The sequence below is a fragment of the Magnolia sinica genome, chromosome 7 (genome assembly GCF_029962835.1).
Source record: "Magnolia sinica isolate HGM2019 chromosome 7, MsV1, whole genome shotgun sequence".
Lineage (NCBI taxonomy): Eukaryota > Viridiplantae > Streptophyta > Magnoliopsida > Magnoliales > Magnoliaceae > Magnolia > Magnolia sinica.
Window position 1 is genome coordinate 23,213,367 of NC_080579.1, and position 26,434 is coordinate 23,239,800.

Sequence of the window (26,434 nt, forward strand, 5' to 3'; positions counted from 1 at the left end):
AGGTTTTTGACAGGGTCGTTAGACAAAAAATAATGCCATTCATGTATGGCCATTGCGATATAGGTAGATCTACATCGTTGAACAAGATTTATCCAAAACGGCTTTTCGATCTCTAGGGGCGATCGGGACATATTTCAAGGTCATAGTGTGGTTTGGATTGAAGAATGCCAAAGCAATATATCAGAGAGCCATGAATGTCATTTTTCATGACATGATTGGTAAGATTATGGAGGTTTACATCGACAATGTGGGCATAAAACTAGTCAACTTGGGGGACCATTTTGTAGACCTGAGACAATTGTTTGAAAGAATGATGAGACATAAGCTCAAGATAAATCCCATCAAATGTGCCTTCGGAGCCTCGGCCAAAAAATTCTTGGGATTCTTTAACTAATCAACGAGGCATAGAGGTCAGCCGAAACAATGTGCATACCATTCTGGAAGTACATCTCCTTAAAACAAGGAGTTCCAGAGATTCATTAGCCAAATAAATTTTCTGCACTGATTTATCTCGAATTTGGTCAACAAGGTTAGTGCATTTCCCCCTCTATTCAAGCTAAAGGTCGAAGAAGAATATGTTGGCGTGCGGAGCATCAGGCTACTTTCAATCAAATTAAAGAATATCAGGCAAAGCCGTCGATGTTGATTCCTCCCAGAAAAGATGGGTTGTTCTGACTATATATCACAGCAATTGATAACTCGATCATGACATTATTACAGGAGAATGACTACCAAAAAGATCAAGCAACAAGCAATTTACTGCCACTCGCGTACTCACCATGATATCGAATGACACTATTTGGCCATCGAGAAGTTGTGTTTATCACTAAGAAGCTTCCTCATTAATTATTGACATGGACAGTTCTCCATGTCATTGCAATGACCAGTCTGTTCAAATACATGCTCCCACGATCAATTTTGCAGGGAAGAATTAACAAGTGGATTCGCTCTGTCAAAGTTCATATGCAAATATGTCTCCCAAAAGATTGTTAAAGGGCAAGCTTTGGCCGATTTCCTAGCCAAACATCCTATACATGTCGATGACTAAATCCCGGTAGATATTTTCGGAATATATGTTATTCATCTCACCCCTTTGGCAACACATTTTAGACAGATCAAGAACAGAATGATCGTTGAGCGTTAGGATTGTCATTATCTCCCCAAACAAGATTAGAGAAACTACACCTTCCAACTTCAGTTTGAATGCACAAATAATGGGGCCGAATATAAAGCATCGATTATTGGACTGAAAATCTTGATGGAACTTGGAACTTGGAATATGGAAATCATTGGGGATTCATAGCTGGCTATCAATCAATTGGTCAATTTATATAAGCGTTCAAGTTAGGCATTATTGCCATATTAAGGAATGGTCATACAGCTAATGGCCGATTTTGATGATATTTTCGTGAAATATGTCCCAAGAGAACTCAACACCAATGTCAAGAAGAGGCCCAGATTGCAGCAGGTCTCAAGTTATCATATGGTTAACTAGAAGACTTTTGACCGTTTAAAAATTATCACTCTCGACTGCACAACAAAAAGTCATGACAGTAGAGATAGCGTCTCCACAACTTTGAAGATAATTGGAGGACTTTGATAATATGTTATCTCACTAAGCTAAACACGACCGACCAACATATGAAGAATGGCGCCACACACTACTTAATCTTTGATGAAGATCTGTATAGAAAGGGTTGATGTTTTGTTACTTAGGTGCTCAAGTGGACCACACCACAGAAAACAGTGGTGATTGAACACACACCGTTAAAAACTTCATAGGGCCAACTGTAATGTTTATTTGCCATCTAACCTGTAGATGAGGTCACACGTACCTTGATGAAGGGAAAACATAAAGATCAGCTTGATCCGAAACGTTTGCAGCCCTAAGAAGTTTTTAATGGTGTAGTCCACCTGAAATTTGGATCTGCTTCATTTTTTGGACTTGTTCTTGAAAATGATCTATAAAAATGGATGGGACAAAACACATACATCATGGTGGGGCCCACAACTTTTTCCAGTACTGACAGGCAACAAGCTCGGTACTGGAGGGGTCACTACCGTCGGAGGCGGATTGCGTCCTACCCCACCCGTCTCTAGCCACGAATGGGAAGTTCTGTGGGCGGGCCCACCGTGATGAATCTTTTATTCATGCCGCCCATCCCTTCTCATATCATTTTAAATTATGCGTTGTGCATTTAATGCAATATGCAACCCAAGCTTATTATTTGGTGTGGTCCACTTGAGCGTTGGTATGAGAGACCTTGAAATGGTACGAGAGAAGAGATGAACCGTATGGATAAACAGATACATCACGGTGGGCCACCCACAACTGCCCGTTCGTGGCTAGAGACGAGCGGGGTAGGATGGCCTAAAAAGGGAAATTGGACATTTTTCTTGTACGCGTATGCATAGCATAGCATACACATGTGAAATGTGGGCCTTTTCTTCAAATCTTGATCAATCGGATTGTGGATTGTGTCGTCCTTAGTTACATCACCTCACCATGCTTCAACAATTGTATATTAGAGAATGTCCAGTCTTAGAAGAGCGTTGCAAAGACGGAGGAGAAGATCACGCCAACTCTAACCTTTCCATTGTTGGCATGTAAATACATTGTTAAAAAAGATGGACGGACAGTCCACATTCAATGGAGAAAAGACGAGTAGTTTCAATGATTAGGATATTTCAATTTAGGAGATTGTATGAAGATGGCCCATCCATGATGAGGCCATCGATTAATGGCTTGGATAAACTAACCATGGGTACCACATGAACCAACTCCATGCACAATAGGGAAGTCCTTGTTTGAACCATGGTATGTCATTTAAAGATAACGACACTTTTATTTAAAGGCAAAGTAAAAAAACAAACAGCCAAAGCAAAACAACAATATTGGGAGACTGAGACAGCAACCCAGCAACTACCCAAGAAACTTCAAGTTACAACCATTAAGCTGCGAAACAACAGAAGCCCTTTCAATCATCAGCATTCTCGCCCTAGCAGAGGTTCCTTCCACCGACTTTTTGGAGTTACCGAAGCACCTAGCATTTCTCTCTTCCCAAACCGCCCACCAGATGGCGAGCAAAGCCATTATCCACAGCATTGTTTTGATTTTATCGAGACCCACACCGTGCCAAGCAAGCAAGCAAAGGCACACCGAATCTGGGAAGGACCAGGATATATGGAACCAACTCATAATATCAGCCCATATCAGGCTAAGAAAAGGACATTGCAAAAAAAGATGATCGTCTCCTCGTCTTGCTTACACATGCTGCACATATTAGGAATTATTATTTTTTGAAACAGTCACGAAAATTACATTAAAAGAACAAGAAAAATAAGCAAAGAAAAGAGAGATTGCTGAAGAAGCGACAACAACTAAGCTCCTAGGAAAAGAAGATTACAACCCTTTAGGGAATCAACTATCGAAGCCCACTCTACTATTAACTGAAGTCCTCCCCTTTAGGGAGTCCTCAGTGCGTAGGGCAAATATTAGGAATTATAATAGCTCTCTTTTGCAAATTGTCTATGGAGAGCACTTTCTTCAAGCCGATCAGCCACCAGCCACCCAAAAACCACAACCGTGGGAGGGACTTTACATGCCCTGCTGTAATACGATGGATTAATAATGACCATATGCCATGTGATATCTTCAAAACACGTTGGATTATTATAGAAAGTCCTTGCTATTGCATATTTCTAACACTCCCAGAATACTCTCACACATCAATTCATCCCTTTTCGAATCCATGCATACCAAAACGAGAAAGGAAGGAAAAAAAAAAAAAAAAAACATGACTTATTCACTGGTCTCGACTGCATTGGAGAAGTTGAACACCATCCTCCAGGATGAGGTGGCTTTGTTGGTGGGTGTCACCAAAGACACTGAAAAGCTTTCCTGTACATTCACCTTGATCCATGCTAATCTTGAAGATGCTGAAACTCGGCATGTGACAACAGAGCGGTGATGATCTGGTTGGAGAAGGTTAAAAACGTCGCCTACGATGTGGATGACATGCTAGAAGAGTGGATGACGGAAGCTCTCGGATCACAAGCACCCGAAGAAGGTGATGGGTCCTGTTTCAGTGAGAAGAAGGTAAGAAGCTTCCTATCGCCTACCACTTGCTTCAATCATGTCCTGTTATGCCAGAAAATGGAGGCACGGAGAAGATTAGCTTATATTGCTGAAGTGACAAATCAATCGGGTCTTTAGGGTAGATAATGGAGAAAGGAAGAGAATGGATAGGGAACTGAGGTGGGTCGAGATCGAGAGCGAAAACAGGCTTCCTACTCGACAAACCATCAGTTGGAGGAAGAAAAAAATGAAAAAAATAAAGTCATCGACTTGCTGCTGAGGGAGTGTAGTGGAAACGTAAATGAGGTGCCCATCGTCATTTCTATCATGGGAACAGGGGGGACATGGGGAAGGCCACACGTGCTCAGGTCGCCTACAATAATGAGAAAGTCGAGGGCCATTTCGACATAAGAATGTGGGTGAGTGTTTCAGAAGATCTCGATGTGAAATAGACTATGGAATCAATTATAAAATATGCAGGAACCAGGTTTAATGGTGGAAAATTAAACTTGGATCGATTGCAACTTCGCCTCCATGAAATGGTGCATGCAAAGCAGTTCTTGCTTGTGCTCGATGACATTTGGAGTGAAGATAGTGAGAAGTCGGATAAATTGAAACTACCCTTCCAAGTCGGTGCTAGGGACACAAATCGTCGTAATCACTCACAATGAAATTGTTGCATTGGCGATAGGAAGCGCTCCCATACACAAACCAAAGGTCTTATCCAATGATGATTGCAGGTTATTGTTCAGCTGTAGAGCACTCAAGCATCAGAGTGCAGAAGAGTGTTCCGAGTTGGAAGAGATTGGGAGCGAAATCGTAAAGAAGTGTGGAGGGGTGCCTCTCGCAGCAAAGACACTATGGAGTGCCATGTGCTCGAGAAGGACAAGAAACCAGTGAATGCTTGTCTTGGGAAGTATGATATGGAACTCAGGTGATGTCTTAGGAGGCATTTTGCCAGCTTTGTTGCTAAGCTACCACGACTTGCCTCCTACTCTGAAGCAGTGCTTAGCATATTTCTCCATTTTTCCAAAGATCATGAGATAGATAAGGATATGGTGGTCAAGTTATGGGTGGCACAAGCCTTCATCTGCTCTGACGGAAGTAGAGATATCGAGGGAATGGGTGGCTGTACTTCGATGATTTACTAAGCCGCTTGTTACTCCAAGATGCATAATTCAATGATGACAAGAACGTAGTTGCAAGATGCATGATTTAGTTCATGATCTTGTGCAATTTGTTACTGGAAATGATTGTTCAATGGTGGAGATCAAAAGGCAAGCCTTGTTGAACCTAAACAATTTCCGACATTCTTTTTTAATTGTCAGTGATGAAGTTGGTGATGAAATGGCTCCCATCTTGGCCACCTTAAATAAGACCCACAAGTTGTGTATGTTGCTATTCATGTGAAAAATCTCCAGGGTGCCGCAATTTATTTCATCGTTTGAGACGCCTTAGAGCATTGGACTTGAGACGCACTGACATTAAGAAATTGCCTCAAACAGTAGGACGGTTGAAACACTTGAGATATCTTGATTTATCCCACACAAACATAGAGGAGTTGCCAGAGGGGGTGAGTAATTGCGGAAATTTACAGAACTTAAGACTCAATTACTGTTATCAGCTAACAAAACTGCCTAGAGGGCAGAGAAAAAATTATTAACCTGACACATCTAGAATTTGAAAGATGCATCTGGCTGAGGTACTTAACGCAGGGTATAGGGAGACTAACTGGCCTTCGGATGTTAACAGAGTTCATTGTGGGCGGTGGCGACGAAGGGTGTAAATGCAGAGAACTGAAATACTTCAATCATCTTCAAAGAAAACTTCAAATAACCGTCTTGCAAAATGTCGGGAGCAGGAACGAAGATAGGGAGGTAGAACTGTATAAGAAGCAACACCTTCATGCTCTATCCTTGCAGTACCACTACAGACCTGGGGGAACATTGGATAATGAGGCGAAAAGGATAGAGAACGTGCTCCAAAGCCTCCAGGCCCACACAAACTTCAAAGAGTTTGAAATATGGGGTTGCCATGCTTCAAGAAGTGAATACCGTGGAGTGTCCAATCTTAGAAGAGTGCTGCTGAGATGGAGGAGAAGATCGAGACAAGATTGCCCACATCCCTCATATCAAAATTGGTTGATTTGAATGATCCGCCCCAATAAGACGAGGTGGAGAGGAATTCAATGACAGATTTTCTTTTGCTTTTGTTTCAAGGAATTATGTTGATTTTGTGCATATCGGTTTTACTTGGGAGTTCTTTTCTTCTTCTTTTTTCTTTCTTTTTTATAAATTTACTGTGTGTTTATCAATCCATGAAGACTTGTTAACAAGGCCGGTGCCTAGTTCTGCTAAACAAAGATTGTTTCAAAAGCCGTCCTATTTATTAGATGTTGATTGTCTTTTATTTGTTCTGCATGATCGTGTTCATTGTTTTGGAGGTCAGGTTCTTTGCCCCCTCCATCTTATGTAATTTTTCCTTTTGGTGGTACTGTCCAGTTGTCCACCTTCAACCAAAAAAAAAAAAAAAACTGAAGACTTGTTTGTAATTTCCGGTATGAGGAAAAACTACATGCAATTCTTTGAGTGCACTTTGAAAGTGCATTCACTCACATGTGGAAACGAGAAACGTATGGGACAGGTCAGAGCCTCTCATTAGGCAATCTCACTTGGTATATGATGTCTTGAAAATAAGGCTGATAAATCATCATTTGGATTACAGAAACAATAAAAAAAAAAATTAAAAAAAAAAAAAAAAAAAAAAGTTAATAGAAAATTATTAGCAGTCGTTTTCTGTACTTTGAGCAGCCAGACTAAATATGGCATCCACTGTATTCTTCCATACATAACATTTGTACACAGTGAGGATTTCCATCTTAGTGACTAGGTATCACATACCTATTCCGCTCTCTTCTTTTTCTTTTCTGTGGAAGGTATATGCACGTATACCTCGTTTTTTCATCTGAGTTGAACGCGTACAAATGCACTTAGCAACTCTCTTTTATGATATTGGTGCAGTTACTAGCAAATCTCTACTATATATAATGCAAAGTAGCCATGGGCAAAAATTTAACACGCATTTAGTTATTTGAGTGGTGTAAACTTTGGGTTATCAAAGGCCATGGGACACTTAAGTAACTTTTAATTACCAAGGTATAGGCCCCATTGCCAGACACCCGATTGCATAAGGCCAATATATATATATGGGAAAAGGTACTATGCGCTCGACCTCACGAGTCCGTCCCATGAGGTCGAGCTGTGTGGGCCCCACCATGATGCGTTTCGAACATCTACCCCATCAGTCAGATGCACCATTCCATCGTGGGCCTAGGTCTCAAAAATCAAATCAATCCGTGACTTGTGTGGGCCACACCACATACAGAAGTGGAGAGGGGCCGTGCACCATTAAAACATTCATAATCATTTTTTGGGCCCACCGAGATGTTGTTTGCAAATCCAGCCCATCCATTATGTGTGTCCCACTTGGATGAGGGTTCCGACCAAGTTTCAGACGCATGCAAATTTCAGGTGGGCCCCACCAAGTGCTTTTATATGTTTTAACGGTGTCTTCACATGATTTTAGATGGTATGGCCCACCTGAGTTCCATATACGGCTGATTTTTGGGATATCCCATAATTTAAAGGGGACCCATCAAATGCACGGTGTTGATGGTCGACACGCATCACGGTGGGGCCCACACAGCTCGACCTCACGGGAGCTTATCGTGAGGTCGAGCGCATAGTACCTTTTCCCTATATATATATATATAATCTACGCATGATAAAATACATACACAATCAAACAGCATATAAAGGGCGATTAAAACAAAAGCAGCAAATTGATAACATATCACACTGTTTGAAAAACTTGAAATCCTTTAAAAACATAAAGGAAGAACAATTTGATGGCCTCACCCACAGACGGGGAAAAAACCACCAAACAAACAGTGGCCCACGTAGTTTAATAAGAAAATAAACACAACCATCTCTCATCTTCCATTTTACACCCCAAAAACAAGATCCAAATGATACAACCCATTTTACACCCCCAAGAACAATAATTATTGTTCATTGTATGATGGCAAGGGAGTCCAGAATTTCCTTCCTCATTTCAGGACTTCTTAGACATCAGTAAGTTCATTGGAGAAATGGTGATGGAATGGAGATGTGAGCCATTCAAGGGACGGAAGGAGACCCTGTGGAAGATGGTGGTTTTTGGGGTTTTATGGGGATTGTGGAGTGAAAAGGAGTCAGAGTTATTCTTTAAAAAATAAAAATAATTATAAAAAGAGAGTAGAAGAGTTTTCGAGGATAAAAAGTTTTGCCAATAGATTCATTAAAAAGAATAATGTCGGCTATGATTGTAAATGGGCATCACCGAGACAGGAGTTTCAAGGGTGTTCTCTGCAGGACCTTTTGGGAGATTGGGGTGAGATGTAGATATTTGATGTTAGTTCCAGGTGTGGGATCTTTGTAAATTTTGTCGTCTTTAGGGGGGGGGGAAGGGGGGAAGATCTCTGTTGCATAAGCTATCCACAAGCCCATCGGAGGATCACCCTAAACATGGGATCCACAACTCAAAATCTAGACATATAGTACAAAACCTTGGCCCAATCATTGTATCACTTCTAATAAGGCGATATGGATATTTACAACATTGTATAATGCCTTACAGCGATCCAGACCAAAAAACTGGTGGGACACAGAGGATGGGTAATAGACCCAGAATAACCAATAGACCCAGAATAACCACGCCATACAATCCTAGCCATCAGTTCCTTGAAAGAGTCAAAAAGTAAAACATAGACAACAGCCAATTTGCAATTGGAAAAGGCTGATTAATCGGATGGCTAAGATTTTTCAGTAGAGCTCTTCTTTTGGTCCTACTCACACATTCTCTTTGAAGCCACCAGAAGAAGGGGATAGATTGATCAAAGCTAGGCGCCACCCAGACAAAATGCGGCCCCAAACCAGAAGGCACTGACTCCAGCCAAAAAATATTTCTATAAAACCAATTCGATATCTTGCCAAATCCATATACAATAAAAAAAAAAAAAAAAAAAAAAAAAAAAAAAGAAGAAAAAAGAAAAAGAAAAAGAAAGAAGACACCCCTATTATTTAAATCAAACATGTAATCACCTGAATCCAAATTCAAACGTTTAGCAAGAATTCAACAAAAACATCCAAAAAAAAAGAAGAAGAAGAAGAAGAAAGAAAGAAGACACCCCTATTATTTAAATCAAACATGTAATCCACCTGAATCAAAATTGAAATGTTTAGCAAGAATTCAACAAAAACATCCAAAATAAAATCTGTGTCCCACTCACCCCCATCTTTTAAAATACTCCTTGAGAAAACTGATCTTTGGTCATATTCACAAAGATCGTTCAAACACAAGCAAAGAAACTGTAGCCAACAACACCTGCAAAGCAAGGATGTAGGTCCATTAGGTCAACTGCATCGTTTATATGTTACTGCCCTAAGATAAAGGTGATCCATCCGTGATGGATGGCTGGATATTGCACCTATATGTCATGCTGGCATATGTGGTGGCGTACGCATTAGCCAACTTGTATCAGTTAATATCAGTGATAAGTTATGCTAAAAAAGATTTAAAATGATCCTTTCCCCAATTGCAATGCTGAATAGAAAATGCTGATAATGAGTGATGCTTCTTCTTTTTTCTTCTTTTTCTTTTTTTTCCTTCTTTCTACTATCTTGTGTTTCTTTTCTTTTTTCTTTTTTTCTTTTTTCTAGGTCAGAAAGACGCATTGAATTGTCAAGAAACATTCTTACTTGTATGCTCCATAGGAGAATTGAATATTATTGTGAGCTTCCCATAGAGATTGCATTTCTCCAACTTGAAGAAGTCTATGCATGCTTGAAGAGTTTCATGCTGAGCCAATGAAAATATACCGCCACTAGAAGGATAGGGAGTGTCAAGGGCACCAACAAGCAATAATATCTGTTGGAACAAACCAATGGTCATGACAAGAAAAAGCAATTCAGCAACAATGTTTTTTTTAAATGAATTGGTCATTTTATTCAAAACCAAAAATACTAAAATACGACTACATGTTTGTCAGGAACTCCTTATGCAGCAGCCACATGTTTCTGAATGGAAAAGGTTTCAACCGAAGGAATCCATGCTGATCACAAGACAAATTGGCATATGATCAACCCTATTATAAGAAGGGCCATCTGGGATGCTTATCGGAACATCTCTTCCCATCCTTGAGAAATAAGTGACTGATTCTACTCATCAAAGGACAGTCCTAAAGATTAAACCAAGTAAACTTTGCTCCCTGCAATTGAAGATCAATTAACTCCTATCTGTCAGTGAACTCCACAAATCCTTTCGTGCCCATTGAAATTCTAGAGCACCCCAACTTCTCCCACATATATCTCGTGAAACTAAAGTCACTGCCTATACACCAAGGCACCTGCCCCCTCGGGATTGCATCTAGCTCCTCCTAAAATGCATTCCTTAGACTTGGATGGTTCAGGCCATAAACCACAAACATACACCAAGAAACTCCTGCGCTCAGCATCTGAAATAAAATCGACAGTGATGCTTCTCCTCCAAGTACATCCAACTCATTCAAGACTGCCTCATTCCACATTGCCAAATTGTCACATGCCTTCCCACCAAGTCAATGCATGCCCACCCACACTGAGACCCACCCCACAGAGCTCTCACTTCTATGAAATCAGGAGTCACCTTTCTTCTGTATTAACATCAGAGCTGCCTTCCTCCTAACGAGGCCCCAAACCACCCTTACCTTTTCTTTTCCCCCCCAAGCCTTTCACTTTCCAAGATCCCACCCCCCCCCCCCCCCCCCCTTCCATAGACCTCCCTTTATTATTTACCAAGGAAACCAATTCCGCAATTCGCCCGCGCCTTTTTGCCCTTCAGCACTCAGCTTTCCCTCACATGCACCCCTACTCTTATCTTTCTCATTGATCCCGCTTAAAATAACTCTAAAATTCACTTTTTTGCCTTTCATATTCACCCCTAGCCACCTCACCATCTTATCCACCTTTTTCAACACCCACGAAGAGACCTCATCCACCCCTCCAACCCTTGATCATGGCCTAACCCATCCACTCTCACTAATGCTAACCTAGTTTCCTCCTCTACCAACTCTCCTCATTAGATCTGGAACAATAGCAATCCCCACCCCCCTTCTATGTCTCTCCTACCCATTGACCTACCCTCATTTCCCCCAACAACATCCCTTTCACAGTGGAGCTCTCAAACAGCCCCATCTCCAAACTACTAACCACGCAACCCCCATCCACATCCTCCTTAGCACATGGACTAGCAACAGAATATGGTTCCTCCCCATGTAGTTGACAGCTTCAATCACTCTTGTTGATTGAAGAAAACTTCACCTACATAAGCCAATTTGTCTCGCACAAGAGCAGTAAGTCTCTAACATGGAACCAATTGCCTCTTTAGGGCAGCAAATGAAGTGAAGGGGGAAAAACGTGGGACTTTGACAATCATTAAAATCAGAAACAGCTGCACAGGAAAGCCCAAAGTAGTATTGAAGACATAGTAGGTGACATAACCATCAAGGAATGACATTTGTCATCCCTATACACCTCCAGCTCACCATCCTTTAGGCAAATCCCTTCCTTTTCATCTTCACAACACAGACCCCATCAGCCACCACAAGTGAAGGACATGTTCTAACCATTGTTTTAAATATCGACAGTATCGGCCGATATATCCCACAATATATCTTGTATCCCACCAGTGCGATACGAAACACACGAGTAGTGTGATATATCCCACATGTTCAATCCAGTGAGCATTTTTGAATTTCGATCCGTTTATTTTCTATAAATCATGTTAAATTAGTGTCAAATTGTTACAAATCCATGATTTTTCATGTTTTGCATGAAAAATCATGGATTGGGAGCTTCGATTTCGAGATTTGGAGGAGATGGGCCAAGTTGCGGAAAATTGAAGAAAAAAAAATTAAAATTTCCTAATTTCTTGCAAATTATTTGCAATCTGTGTCCAAACATCAAATCAAACATGTATGTAACCTAATCTAGTGATTCTTCTTTTGCTTTTGAATGTATTGCTTGTGTTTCCACAGCTCTTTTTACATTTATAAATTATATGAATGGACATGAAATATACTTGCATCAATTCAATTCGACAATGCATAGATTAGGACCCCATACAAAGAAAACTTATTATGTGTACTCATTTCTTGTAATGTTTTTTATTTATAAGTGTGTATTGATGTCTTTTTAACAATCACCAAAGTTTCATTGAGAAATTCAACCAATTTCCTAATGTTTCCCCATGTTTCCAACAACAGCAATACATTACACGATACAACAGATATATCCCATGCGATAACCGATACGTATCCATATCCCAAGAATGCAATACGTAATGTGATACCGATATTTCGAACGCTGGTTCTAACTACCTTCATCCCATATCCCAAGACAAGCCTCCACAACAACAAGACTCTCATTTGCATCAGACCTCGCTTTATGGATTGATAACGAAGAACAATTGTGCTCTTTTTAAGCCGATCGATCAATCACTACCTCCACATCATCACCTCCTTCACACACTTCCGATCCATCCCCCAAGAATTCAAAATTTGAATCTCGGACAAGTGGTCTCTCTTTTATCAATTGGACCACATCTCCACCCAGGTGATCACTCATATGTGGACATTCAGTGTTCCGCAGGAGACTACAGACCTTGCAACTTCCTGCAACAATACTCCCTCTCTTGCCACTTCTGGCTCCTTCACTCCACGGCTACCAGGATCCAAACTCTACAAGCCTCCTGCTGCAAATCCCTCTTGAGACAGTTCCTTCCACAGCCTTACATAGATGGGGTGATCACTCGCAAAAATCTCTACCTTCTCCAGGAGAAGTCCTATTTCTTCAGGCAAACTTTGATTTTGGCTGCTCTCAACTCCTCATGGCCTTCTATGAAGGATCCTGTCTTCCCCACGTATGAGTCAATAGCTACAGAAACATCTGAGATCCATAATTCCAATGGCAGGTCAGAACTTTGAACCCAAACCGTCCCTTCCCCCCACACGAACCAGACCTACCATTTATAGATCGATGAGATAGGACGATCGTCAAGCACCTTACCTGTAAAAATGATTTTATCCAGGTCTGAATTTGGCCATAATGAGATCCAAATGGTCAACTTGCCCAGAGATTTCAACACCATGTCCAACTCTATAAGCCCACATCTGATTCTCAGTCATTCCCCAACCTCCTCACAAAAGTACTCATCCCTAGTTATAGGCACCAAGCTCCATTATAGAGCCTTCCACGATTTGTCAATCACCCACGGGTGCATTCTAACCCATCTACCCATCTCCAATTCCTCTAACCAGTCCCATTTACCCTCTCTCGCCTGAGGATCCTCCACCTGGTCTCTAGGCTCCTCCCCTTCTACTGATTCTAAATGACCACCTCTCGCTAAGACATTGAGCAATTAACCTATCTTCCATCTGCTTTCAAAGGGTTTTAAGGGGCCAGGATCTTCAATCGGTATACCTACCTGTCCAGGATCAACCTCCTCAAACCTTTCCATTGATCCGTCTGTGACAGCACCCCTATGAAGTCTTCTTGTCCTGTTGATGACCTTGGGTCCATATCTTGCTTTATTGCTTGTTGGAGAACCGCTTCCCATTAAGCTGACGCGCCACTCTCGCAACCTCATCTTTTTTCTCCATGCCAACAAAAACCAACGCCAAAAATCTCTGCCAATCCCCACTTCCTAGGGATTACCAAGACTGTCCCGACCTCCTCGAAGAAGTACCAAAGGTTCTTCTCAAACCATTCTTTCATAAAGACCTCTAGGAACAAAGAAAGGAACACCATTGTTTTTGCCCTTGGTCCTAGTGTTTTCCAGCAATTTCCTTTCCTCTAGAACACCGAATCCATCCTCTCTCTTCCATCCCTGATTATATATAACTTCCTTGCTACATAAATCCCAATCTTGTCTTGGTTTCAGGACCTTTCATGTCAGATCCTCTTTCCAATTCCAAAGAAACTCCAAACAGTTAAGCATGAGTATTGAAAAACAGCAAGATGGTTCTTCAGACAAAATTAGGATAAGCACAGCAAAAAATAAGTCAGCCAAATCAGCCGGAGAGACTTGCTAAGCAAGCCCACAGACATCTCTACCTGTGTCCCACGCAAGCATGGCAGGTCAGAGATGCCCATCAGGTGTCCTCATGTAGACTTCCTGGTACAAAAATCAGCCTGATCAACTCATGAGGCAAGCCACAGGTGTACATTAAATGTGGACAATTCGAATAATTTTAAAAATTACCCTTTGTTGCTGTACACGTTGTCCAATTTATGAATCAAATGGTCCTATTTTTGGGCCCAGTCATCCCAGCAACAGTGGCCACTTGACAAGTGTGTGGGATGTCAAGGGGTTTGCTAAGAGGTGCATGTGAGCTTAAAAAAGCTCATCAATTTACAATGACGGACAATACAAAGCAGGAAGGAATAAAAAAAAACTACATGACTTCAAAAGTGCTCTTTGACATCCTTTCCATTCTCATGCAAGAACTTTAGTTATCCCAAAAAGTTCTTGGTGAGTGGTGCTCGAACAGCATCAAATCTAGGACTGTTGATGGGCCAACCTGGCATGGCAGACTTCCGGGACTACACCTCCACAGGTCAAGCTCCTGCTTCAATTTTAGGCCTGCAAGCCATTCCTAGTCCTGAATTAGACCCAATAAATAACAGGCCAAGCGTGGACCCAGGTTTGTCAGCCTTTTCCATTGAGGACCAAAGCAACCAAAGGTCCAGATCCCTTCATGTTGCCATGCACCAGGATTAGGCCTGATTTTCAGGTCGGGCAAATAAACAAGCCAGACACGAGCTGACCTTAACCTGCCACATTGATTCGATCAAATAACTTCCTGTTCATCAGATTGGTGTGACCATTAACTGAATTAAAAACAAAAATATGAGCATTGACTGTGGAAACATCACAGAAAAATGAAATTAGATAATAAACATACACAGGCATGCATGCATGAAAAATCTCCTATAATTAATTAACTAGGAAACCATCACATGTACATGACACCTCACCCCACTCACACCACATGCACATTCGCCATGTGACACCTTACCTAGGGTTCTCTCTCCTTGAGACATATCGCCCTCCCATGGATGAGCCATAGCCATGCAATGTCAATATACCCCACTAACCTAACTAAACTAACCTCTCTATCCTAATCAAGGGTTAACTCTCTACACAAAAGGGGGCTAACCTCATGGTTAGCCATTTCTAACAAGAAAATTTCCAGCAAAGGAGAGAGAGAGGTGGGCCACTATTAGAGAGAGATCCAACCATCCAACCTTGAGTTGGGTTTGATCTATCCATTTTCTTATCTCTTCTTTTCTTTATGTATATTAAAGTGAGCCCCACCATGAGATCATGGTGGTGTTTGGGTGGCCCCAAACCATATCTAAGTAGGCCACCCTTTTGATGAAGTATGGGAATGAAATCCACCATTGAATTATCATATAGGCCCACTTCAGTGTATGTGTTTCTACTTGATTCTCTTTTTCTATGGTTGTGCTTGTGGACCCCCACTTTCATGTATTTTTAGGCAATGAGATGGGCCAAACTTCAGGCCCAAATGGGCCCCACAAATGAGTCAAACCCAAAGTCTAAGTGGGCCCAAGACTATAACATACCCTAAGTTCTAATGACCTGCATAACCTCAAAATTTTGGAAATAGCGGCCTAAAGATGAACACTTTCTAAGGCCCACATCGAGACCCAATTAGACCTAATTGAGGCTCATATAGGGGCCATCATTAAAACCAAAAATGGGGCTCAAAGGAGGCCCAGAACCTGGCCCAAATTAAGCCTCAAAATAGTAAAAAAAAAAAAAATCAGGTGAACTGAAACAGTTGTCAGCACTGACACCCTTCTGAACGGCCCAGAGTTATGGGGTCCACAGATATCTAATTGATCCCAAATTTTATAGGATGAATGTAGACTTAATAAAGCAGGTATGTACCAAATTTTGGTTCAATCCAATCTGTCTAACCCCTTTATCCAATTAATGCAATTCGTACCAAGTTTGTTGTCCACTGCAGTAGTTAGCATTGACACCAGTCCAAACGACTAAGAGTTTGTTGGTCCACAGATATCTAATTGATCCCAAATTTTATAGGATGAATGTAGATTTAATAGAGCATGTATGTATCAAATTTGGGATCAATTCGATATGTCTAACCTTTACATCCGATTAATGCAACTTGGGCCAAGTTTGTTGTCTGGTGCAGCGGTCAACACTGACACCCTTCCAAACGATTGAGAATTTGTATGGATGTTTGGTAATGACTCTCGTGTTAGTCTAACCAAATTTATGGATGGTTCAATCTAAATTTGGAACCATACAAACACCTCGTGGGACGTAACAGTAACATTCTTTTGTGTGAAGAAGCCATACTTTCCTAGCTTAGGGAGGTTATTGGGTTCCTAGGGTATGATACCCGATAGTTACCCCAATTGACCATTGGGAAACCTTGTCTTCATGTGTAGGCGAACCTACTATGAGGGAATAGTGAATTACGCCCATCCCCCGATTCTATCGGGAGGGATGTGAGGCTGTCCTTGATGTTATTATTTGGAGTATTTGGTGAGATGGCGCACTACATGCATCTATACATTGGCATGCATGGTATATTCAGTAGCATATGTTAAATGTGGTTATTTGCGCTTTACTCTGTTTAGTTGCAAATGCCACTTGATTATGATATGACACGATTACCTGCGTTATACTCTGATCCGACAATATTATGCATTTGAATCGGTTGTGTTATGCCACTTGATAGAGCTAGCCACTGGACTGCCATAGCTCATCCCATTGCTTCCTCTTATACTTACAGGAATGACTCGGCAATGAAGACAAGTGGACGTCGCTTATTTTGATTTTCTATTTTCAGCAGTGTATTGTTATTTTGTTTTTTAAAACATCGAGAAATGTAATGTTTAGGGTAAAAGGAAAAGTACTATGTAGTGGACAGTTATACATATGGGCTTCATGTTCTTTAATTATTGCCAATGTCGTGCTTGGGTAGCATTCAAATAAAAAATAAAAAATACTGTTGGCACCGGATTCGGAGTTCAGGAAGTTGGATAGCCAATTCGCTGAGTTCAGGGTGCAACAAAAATCTCCCAAATCGGTCAACTCTAACCTTCTCATTAATGGCATGTAAATACATGATTAAGATAGATGCATGAACAAGCCACGTTCAATGGTAAAAAGAACAAAGATTTGATGGCTTCAAACTTCTCATTTGGGGGAAATTTTTGGAAATGGTTGGTCCGTCCATGATGGGCACCATTAAAATTAATGGCTTGGATAACCATGGGCCTCACATCTACAAACTGAGTTTCGCACAAGGAACTTCCCTATGTGAAATGAATAGGAAACTCAGCCTCTACATAAGGTCTTCTTTTTTTTCAGAGATGACTTGATATATAGGGTCTTCCCCTAGAGAGTTAACAATAACTATGCACTGGATCACCCCATTTATTTTAACAAGTATTGAAGTACACTTCTCTTTAGTGGTAATCATAATTTTAGTAGAAACCACTCAAAAGAGAAATGAACTGGAAAAGAGAGAGACCATGGATGATGAGAAATCATCCGAACTAAAACATGCAACCTCTACATTCCAGTAGCCAAGAAATTGTTATGTATCCCATCCCACAAATTGCTTAGGAACAATAGCCCACCAATCACCATTCATTTTGATCTAATAAAAACCTTTTCCACAATTCCAACCTATTTTCAATTGTCCTACAATTTCGTTCCTTCCACGTCAACCAAAGACCGGCTACAACCGAGAATCTCCATGACACTCACCCCCTTCTTCCATTCCTTCCCGTGATCCATGCTACAAAATGCATTAGACACTCCTTGAATCACCCAAACCATCACAAACAGCTCAAAGAAACACCTCATACTTCCAAAGCAAATGCACAACCAATGAACAAGTGGTCCATTGATTCCGCATTCCTAAACACAAACTACATCTGTTGATTATCATCATCTCTCTACTTCTTAGAACCTCGTCTTTTCTGAGAAGCCGCACAAAAGAGACTACGGCACCTGCGGCTGTGCATTAGGAGGACATCCTACAAAACCAACCCTCCATCCAGTCACCATATGACTTGCTTCCAAAGGATATTGTTCTCCTTTTTTCATCATACCACCAAATCCTTTTACCTAAAAGGGCTTACCAGCTCCTTGCTACAACTACAGCTTGCAAACCTCCCCACTCTACAAGGCGAAACTAGTATTTCTCTTCCAAGCCCCACCACCGGAAATTTCTTTGAAACTTTCCCAACCAGTTAATAACACTAAAATAAGGACATAAAATAAATCACCATATTAGAAGTGCTAACTTAATAAGTACAATACACCCTCCCAGGGATAAGTATCTACTTCTCATGTCAATGTATCAAAGTACACTATAACTACTCCATTTTTCTAATTGAGGTATTATAGTGCTCAGGCCAAAGGTTTATATAGCACCATTCGGGTTTTCAGTTTTTACATGTGGGCCATTGTTCAGCGATCCAAACCATTTGATATTAACATATTATGGGCCCTGCTTTGGCTGGTCAGAAATCCCCTAGAAGGGAACATCCTAACCCTTTAGTTGGGGCCAACAAGTACACAGTTAAGGAAGAAAATACAACAATGGTCCAAATTCAAACTAACAGAAGCCAGATATTATTAGATACCTAGGATGTTCTAATCTAGGATTTTCAGTCCATGCTTCCATGGGCCATACACAGTGAGACCTATCATACTGAAGGTTTGCATCACAAACACAATGGCCACAAGTACTACAAATTCAAAACTGAGCATTTTATAAATCCTCTTTTTACCATTCAAAGTGTTGCATCTGTTATATGTACTAGAGGAGAGTGTTCACATAAACAAATGGGCATTAGCATTGAACCATTTCTACATTCAGAAGATGGCAACAACAGCTCCAAAAACAGAGACTGCAGGTACATTGAAGTGAAATTCCATGTTTCCTCAGTTACAGTTCCACAATTCATGCAATCTTTGTCAATTATTCGGAAGAAAAAAAAAAAGGACAAAACTGGCATGGTGATTTCCTCTTTGCATGAAGTAGAAAAGTAATTAAAAGATTGTCTAAACATTGACTTGTAAGATTTCATGAAAAGCATTCAATAACATCAAAATGTAGTTAAAACATACCTATCACTTTGAATGGCTGATATAAATTGATTTTCCGATGCTGGTAGCAGTTTGGATAGGATAGCGGTGCAGAAAAACCCCAGAAAAGAAATGAAGCCGAACAGTATAAAGATCAATCCCCAAAGCACATTTGCTTCTGAATGAATAGGCCCAGGTGAAGCTGATATTTCCTTCATTTGAGATTACTCCTTGCAATAACTATGCCTCTAGAAGAATTGAAAGCCGACAGACCCTTGAAAGAATATACGTCAGTTGCATTCGATATGATCACAACCCTAATAAATAAATAAAAACACAGCAAAAGAAAGCAAAGAAGGCATTTCAAGAAGTTCCTCAAAACAGCATTAATCTAGAAAAAGATTGGAAGAGAGGAAAAGTGGGGAAACGCGCCTCCATTACCAGCCATTGAAGAAGTTCTCTGCAATCGGCGCTGCCGGACTCTCTCCCTCTCCACCTGTCTGCAGTCGGCCTGTCTGTCGTCGGGGTTTTTTGTTTTTTGTTTTCTTTTTCTTTTTGGGCTGATTCAACGTTGGGCTGATTCAACGTTGTTCTTGCATTTGAATCGGCCCAATTGGGTGAGGCAGTGACAGTGGGCCCGCATATATCTACGCCGTCTATCAGATTTTGCCAGCTCATTTTAGGGCATGGGCCCAAAAACTGAGGGAGCGGATTAGGTGTGGCCCTTAGTGTGGGGGCCACCTTGATATCTGTATTCAGCGTCCACGCCATCCATCCGTTTTCATATCATTTTAAGGCATGAGACCAAAAAATGAGGAAGATCCAACCCTAAGTGGACCATACTAAACCATAGGAGACGGTGGTGATTGACCGTTAAGTGCCACAAAAGTTTTAGACCAACCCTAGTATTTGTTTCTTTTCCCTTCATCAAGGTTTATGTTACCTCATTAACACGTTGGATGACAAACAAACACCATGTAGACATTGTGGTGGGCCGTAGGAAGTTTCGAATGGTAAGCGGTGATGAGCGTTCAATGTTTCCTGTGATGTGGTTAGACTTGGGACTTTCTTATTTTGAGGCTCAAAGCATTGTTTATTTTCCAATTTACTGCTAGAAATGGTAGTAAATAAGCAATTATGATTTTCTAATATTGCTAGTAGAACTGTACACGAGTTGAGTTAGCTCAGTCAGCTCGCTCATCTTGGCTCGTAACAAGATTCGGACTGAGTCAAAGTTGGTTTTTGGAGCTCAAAAAATTTTGAGCCGAGTTTGAGTTTGCCCGAGCTCAACTCGACTCGAATCGAATCCCAACTCAGATCAAATTGGCTTGGTGACTTGGTCATTTTGATCCTGATGTTGCTCACCAAATGTTTGATGAAATGCTTCAATAAAGTCTTGTTTCTTGGACTGCCCTCATATTAAGGTATTCTCAAAATGAGTATTCGATTGGAGATTGAAAAAATAAATCCTCGCATAAAAAAATTACATTGTAAAACTGCCATCATATCTTGATCTTGATGCTGCTCACTGAGTGTTTGATTAAATGCCTGTAAAGCGCTCTTATTAATTTGCATTCGAGGTATGGGAGATTGAAGATGCAATTTATGTATTTGAGAAAATGTCACACAGGCTCGAACTTGGCTCAAGCTGGCCCGAGCTGTTGACCGAACCAAGCCGAGCTGGCCAGTCAGGCTCGAGGACCGAGTCGAGCTGAGTTCCAACTGGGGTTGTGTAGACATTGGGATCTCGAGCCAAAAATCAACTCAGGGCCTGCTTTCTCCAAAGTCGCCACTATCCAATTTATTCGTCTCTATAGTTGGCTACCCTATAGAAATGTTACGGTAAGATCCGAATATTTCCTACCATAAGATGATTCTTCGGTTCGGTGATAAGAGATTTTGAGTAAGGGACCACAGTTACAGAAGGAGAGAGGTGTTAGGTACCCACTCTGCTCATATAGATGTATGGTTTCTACTTCACAAGATATGACTATTCTTGATGATTGGGATTAAGTTCTCATATATGAATGTATGCGATACTTGTGACGAAATGTGAAGTAATTGACATGTTTTCTATTAGGGTGGGATCAGATTAAATCGACAAGCCTCAGAGCATACTTTTGAGCCAAATTACTGCAAAATGTGTTGAATGATGAAATGAGTGTTGCGTTATGCAAATGCTTTGCTAGATGAAGCTTGATTGAAAACAGTTGGTTTAATGGACAGTAGTGTCACAAGGGTTAGGATGAGAGGGTTGGATCGAGACCTGGTGGCTCAGGTGAATTTGAACCTTGTTGAACTTAATTGGACCCGGGGTGGAGTGGCTAGGCTAAGGCTTAAGATGACTTTTTAAGAATTTCTAAGTATGAAGGGATGCTTGAGGTTAAAAAGGGTTTAGATGGTTGAGATTTGAGATTGCTATGTGACAAGATCTCATGTGTTAGTTTGAGTGGCATAAAGTATAATTTTAGTTCAAGGGAGGGGCATCGAAGTAATTGTCAAGTTTTGCACATACATGAAATAGCCAAAGAGAATAGCAGCACAAGAGTGGGCAGCTGGCCAAAGTACGGCCAATGTCATTTGGCGAGTGGCACACTGGGTGCTGCTCGTCCTTTCCTTTTGCTTCGACTTCGGAGGGAGGTTTCTCATGTACACGTAGACAACTTTGGTCCTCTGAGGTTGGCTTGCTGTCTTCCCTCCCCTCCAAAATGGGCTTTGGAATTGGCTTGGGCCAAAATGGGTTATAGACTTGGTTTGACAATGTAAGTTGATTGGGTGAATTATGAGGGATGACTAGGTGAGTTGACTCAGTGGATTGACTTTATAGGCTAGGATTTTCCTAGGGTTTGGGTTCAGGACTTGGTTTTAGGGTTTTGTAGGATTATGGCAACTGGGTTAACTGACTTTTAGGGTTGGTTACTAGGATTTTAGGGTTTTAAGATTTGGATTTAAGGTTGAAAGTATGGATTGAGGTTTAGCTTAGGGTTAAGGGTATGAATTAGAGTTTGGATCAGGGTTAAGGGTATGAATTGGGATTTGGCTTCGGGTTAAAGGTATGAATTCATGTTTCTGTTCAATCAAGCTTATCGAGCTGAGGTACGGTGTCTACAGGTTGGCTGTTAGCCACGCCGAGCTGAGCTGTGCCGGCCCGGTTCAACTCATCTACAGCTCTAATTGCTTGGAAGAAGCTGCTACAAACCAGTATTTATTGCTGAAGAAAATCTAGATCTACTTTTTCAAATTGAATAGGCATTGTATCAGCAAACTATGTGGGTCCATCAAAATGTTTTTACTAACTCATTTCAATGCATGAGCCCAAAAAAGAGATAAATAATAAGCTCAAGTGGGCCACACTAATAAAAAAAATCAATGACATCCACCATTAAAACATTGGATAAGTTCATAAGGCGTACAGCGGCATTTACCCATCATCTAGCCTGTTCATGAGGTCAGACCTACGTGGATGAAGGGGTAAAAATATGTCAACTTCATTGAAAAATTCTACGGCCCTAAAAATGTTTTCAACAGTAAGCACTAATTCCTTCTATTTCAAGTCGTGTGGTCCACTTGTAATTTGGATCCTTCCTTTGGAGTCATTCCTTAAAATGAGATAATAAAATGGATGGACGACATGGATCAAAGACATTCATCACAAGGGATTTATAAAAAGTTTTCTTTTCTCCTCAATAACAAAACCCATCATCATCAACTTTGCTGCAGCATTAGGGGAAAGTCCCTTAGTATATAATAATAATGGCTTATTTACCACTAAATAAGAATGGCTTATCTACCATTATTTACCACCATTTTCAGTGGTGTAAAACAAACACCCTCTAAAATATATGAAAAAACGAATAAACAACTTAGACATAGGATAAATACATCAAGGTGTGCCCATAGTAAGGGCGCACCATCTTGTGTGAGGTCTGCATCTAATCGTCTCCCAAAAAATGGGAAGTAGATTGCATGTGACCTAGGCACAGAAATATTCAAGTGCCCGGGGCTATATGGGCCCACAGGATGTCTGTGACAAATCCACTTTGTCCATCTATTTTATAAAATGACAGTGGGTCAAGATTCTAAGGGTTGTTTTGTCACACCCCAAACACGTAAACCGGGCTCACAAAATTTTCGATCGTCGAGTCCGATGCCGACAGCCTCCGTAGTACCCCATTCTCGGCTCCCGGCACCCATATACCAAATTCCAATCCTGGGATCCTACAATGAGAATTTTCAATATAAATTCGTTTCATAAAAAGCATAACCAAAAGCATAACCCACGAACAATAACAAGAAACATCACCACATATCCACTATAACAAAAAACTTGAGTACAATGCATAAAAGGAAATACAAGATAGATAACAAGTCTCCAAAAATATTGCCACAAGCTCTGTCACACGCTCCTGCCTCAAATCGATTGCAACCTAACGTTACCTGCACGCATCTATCGTGCATAAGCTTATAAAAAGCTTAGAGGGTGGTGTAAGTATGTGCGCAATATAAGCGTACTCAGGATGCAATATCAGAATAATATGGAAGCATACTGGTAAGTTCATAAATACCATCAGCCTTATTCAGGCTGTGTGATACAAAAACATGTCTAGGCCATGTAATGTAGAATCATAGCAACCCAAAGTCATATACCAAGGGTGTAATGCAATATGCAATGCAAAGGAATGACAATGTTAGAGTGTGTAGATGGGATGATAATATGTGGTATCGCAAGTTGTGAGGTTAATCACAAGGGACTTCTATCCAAACCAGTCTCATACTTAAATTTAGATAGCTAGACTCAATATAGTAAACTCCTGATCTTAGGTTGGTCGCACGCCCCAACTGAAATCCTGGCCATTTCGAAGATACACATAACAAATTAGTTATACACCACCAGCCCGAGTGGATAGTGAATGAATAAATAAATAAATAAAATGTTGAGTATGCAACTCCTACTCAGTAAGTCCACATATCAGAACAGTTCCTCTCTGGACAATCACCAAGGTCTAGTACACTCCAAATGGCACCGCCCCTTCCCCATGCGCGCAGTCCAAATGAGCATAAGACACCTCACTAGTCGTTTAGCCAATAGTCTGTCAATACTTATCTGGCACGTCGATAGCGGACCCATTTATGAGCTGGTCAGACTCAACCTAGAAATAACCTCATTCTCTCCAAGCGGGTAAGGTCACACCCCCTTTCAACGGACCACAACACAGTGAGAGACGCAACCTCCTAGTATTCGGCCCTCATGCGCTCTTACCTCCACTCGGTCTCGATATTGGAGCATCCTCCTGGTACCATAAGGGTTTAAGGAATTTCACCCAAGGACATTTATGGCACCCTATGTAGAACCAAAATATTTTCGGTGTCCAATCCTACCATCCACGATATGCCTGTGAAGGCTACGGCCCTGATGTCGTTAGGGTGTGCAGTAATCATGACACTTAATGCAAGGTGCATGAGTTATACAATCCAGTCATGCATCAATCCTGCGCATACCGTGCACTCATGTGGGACAACTCTGCCTATCAGGGAGTTTCATAAACAACCTGCCCAATAGCATAATACTGTGATCAGTCACTCGTTGTAACAAGCATGCAGATGATGCATATGGGCATGTATTATGGAGTATACTAAGCATGATTATAATCATACACATTATGGTAGGCCTATATAAGGTGGCCCATGGCCAGCAATAATGAACAAGTTGCATACACATAATCACATACACATGGTGGGCCTCACTCATACAAGGGGCCTCACACAATCACCATGGGCCTCGTACATTCACAATGGGCCTCGTACATTCACAATGGGCCTCACATAGTCGTAATGGGCCTCATACAATCACAATGGGCATCTTACAATCGCAATGAGCATCATATAATCACAATGGGCATCTTACAATCACAATAAGCCTCATATAATCACAATGTCCCTCATATAATTATAATGGGCCTCTTACAATCACAATGAGCCTCATATAATCACAATGGGCTTCATATAATCACAATGGTCCTCTTACAATCACAATGGGCCTTATATAATCACAATGGGCCACATATAATCACAATGGGCCTCTTACAATCACAATGGGCCTCATATAATCACAATGGGCCTCTTACAATCACAATGGGCCTCTTACAATCACAATGTGCCTCATATAATCACAATGAGCCTCATATAATCACAATGGGCTTCATATAATCATAATGAGCCTCATATAATCACAATTTGCTTCTTACAATCACAATGAGCCTCATATAATCACAATGGTATGCTAACACATACTCAGTGCGTATACCGACATAGTCGTAATTGATAATCGGCTTATATATATGGCGGGGTCCATAGAAGGACAGCATATCTAATCCATAACATGAGGATCGGTCCTCAACAGTGAATATACCAAATATGATAGCACGGATCTTTCCGTTTACGGTGATGTTGTACTCTCCTCATATCAAGTTTGGGCCTAGGTGACCTACATATATTCCTAAGGATCCGGAACGGGCTTCCTTCACCATACTATCATATGGCCCGCTAGATGCCCTAGGGGGCTCAAATAAGTTCTAGATGGACTCCAAGATTAAAAAGAAATAATCCTACAAGTAACCAATGGGGGCCCAACATTATGGGTTAGCCCAATGTGAATAGATAGATCATGCAAATGGGGCCCAATGATTAGGGTCAACCCACTTAGAGAAGGATGAGAATGGACTTGACAAAGGCCTAAGGGAAGGTCACAATGTGGACATTTAACAATCATTGCCCATCAATGTGGACATTTAACAAACATTGCTCCTAAGGAATGGCTCACATAGAGCCTAACATAAAGTGGGGGCCCATGGCCTCACACAAGGGCCTCATACACAACATAATGAGCCTCACACAAGGGCCTAATACACAACATAATGGGCCTCACACAAGGGCCTAATGAAACAGCCCATAGCCCTCAAATGGCTGGGAATAAAATGGACTTGTCTTATGTTATCTCATACATCATTATGGCCTCACCACATGGGTCTCTCATATATCACAGTGGGCCTCATCATATGGGCCTCTCATACATTACAATGGGCCGCACATATGGGCCACACAAATATTATATTGGGC

General features: G+C 41.1%; 1 protein-coding gene across 7 annotated transcripts; it reads right to left on the reverse strand.

Moving 5' to 3' along the window:
• Positions 1 to 2,786: 2,786 nt before the first annotated feature.
• On the reverse strand, positions 2,787 to 19,890 carry LOC131251215 (uncharacterized). Of its 7 annotated transcripts, XR_009173665.1 has the most exons (5): positions 19,361 to 19,635; positions 9,877 to 10,045; positions 9,408 to 9,502; positions 3,411 to 3,607; positions 3,260 to 3,274 (listed from the first exon to the last, which is right to left on the reverse strand). XR_009173665.1 is itself a non-coding variant. In XM_058251805.1 (4 exons), exons 2-4 carry the CDS (start codon positions 19,534 to 19,536, stop codon positions 2,924 to 2,926), a joined length of 513 nt encoding a protein of 170 aa, XP_058107788.1. In that variant the 5' UTR covers positions 19,537 to 19,592; positions 19,751 to 19,890; the 3' UTR covers positions 2,787 to 2,923. The 7 variants fall into 7 exon arrangements, 6 of the variants coding, with proteins under 6 accessions (XP_058107788.1, XP_058107789.1, XP_058107790.1 ...); XM_058251805.1 differs by lacking the exons at positions 3,260 to 3,274; positions 3,411 to 3,607; positions 9,877 to 10,045 and adding exons at positions 2,787 to 3,165; positions 19,751 to 19,890 and having other exon boundaries at positions 19,361 to 19,592; XM_058251806.1 differs by lacking the exons at positions 3,260 to 3,274; positions 3,411 to 3,607; positions 9,877 to 10,045 and adding exons at positions 2,787 to 3,165; positions 19,751 to 19,890.
• Between the last annotated feature and the right edge of the window lie 6,544 nt (positions 19,891 to 26,434).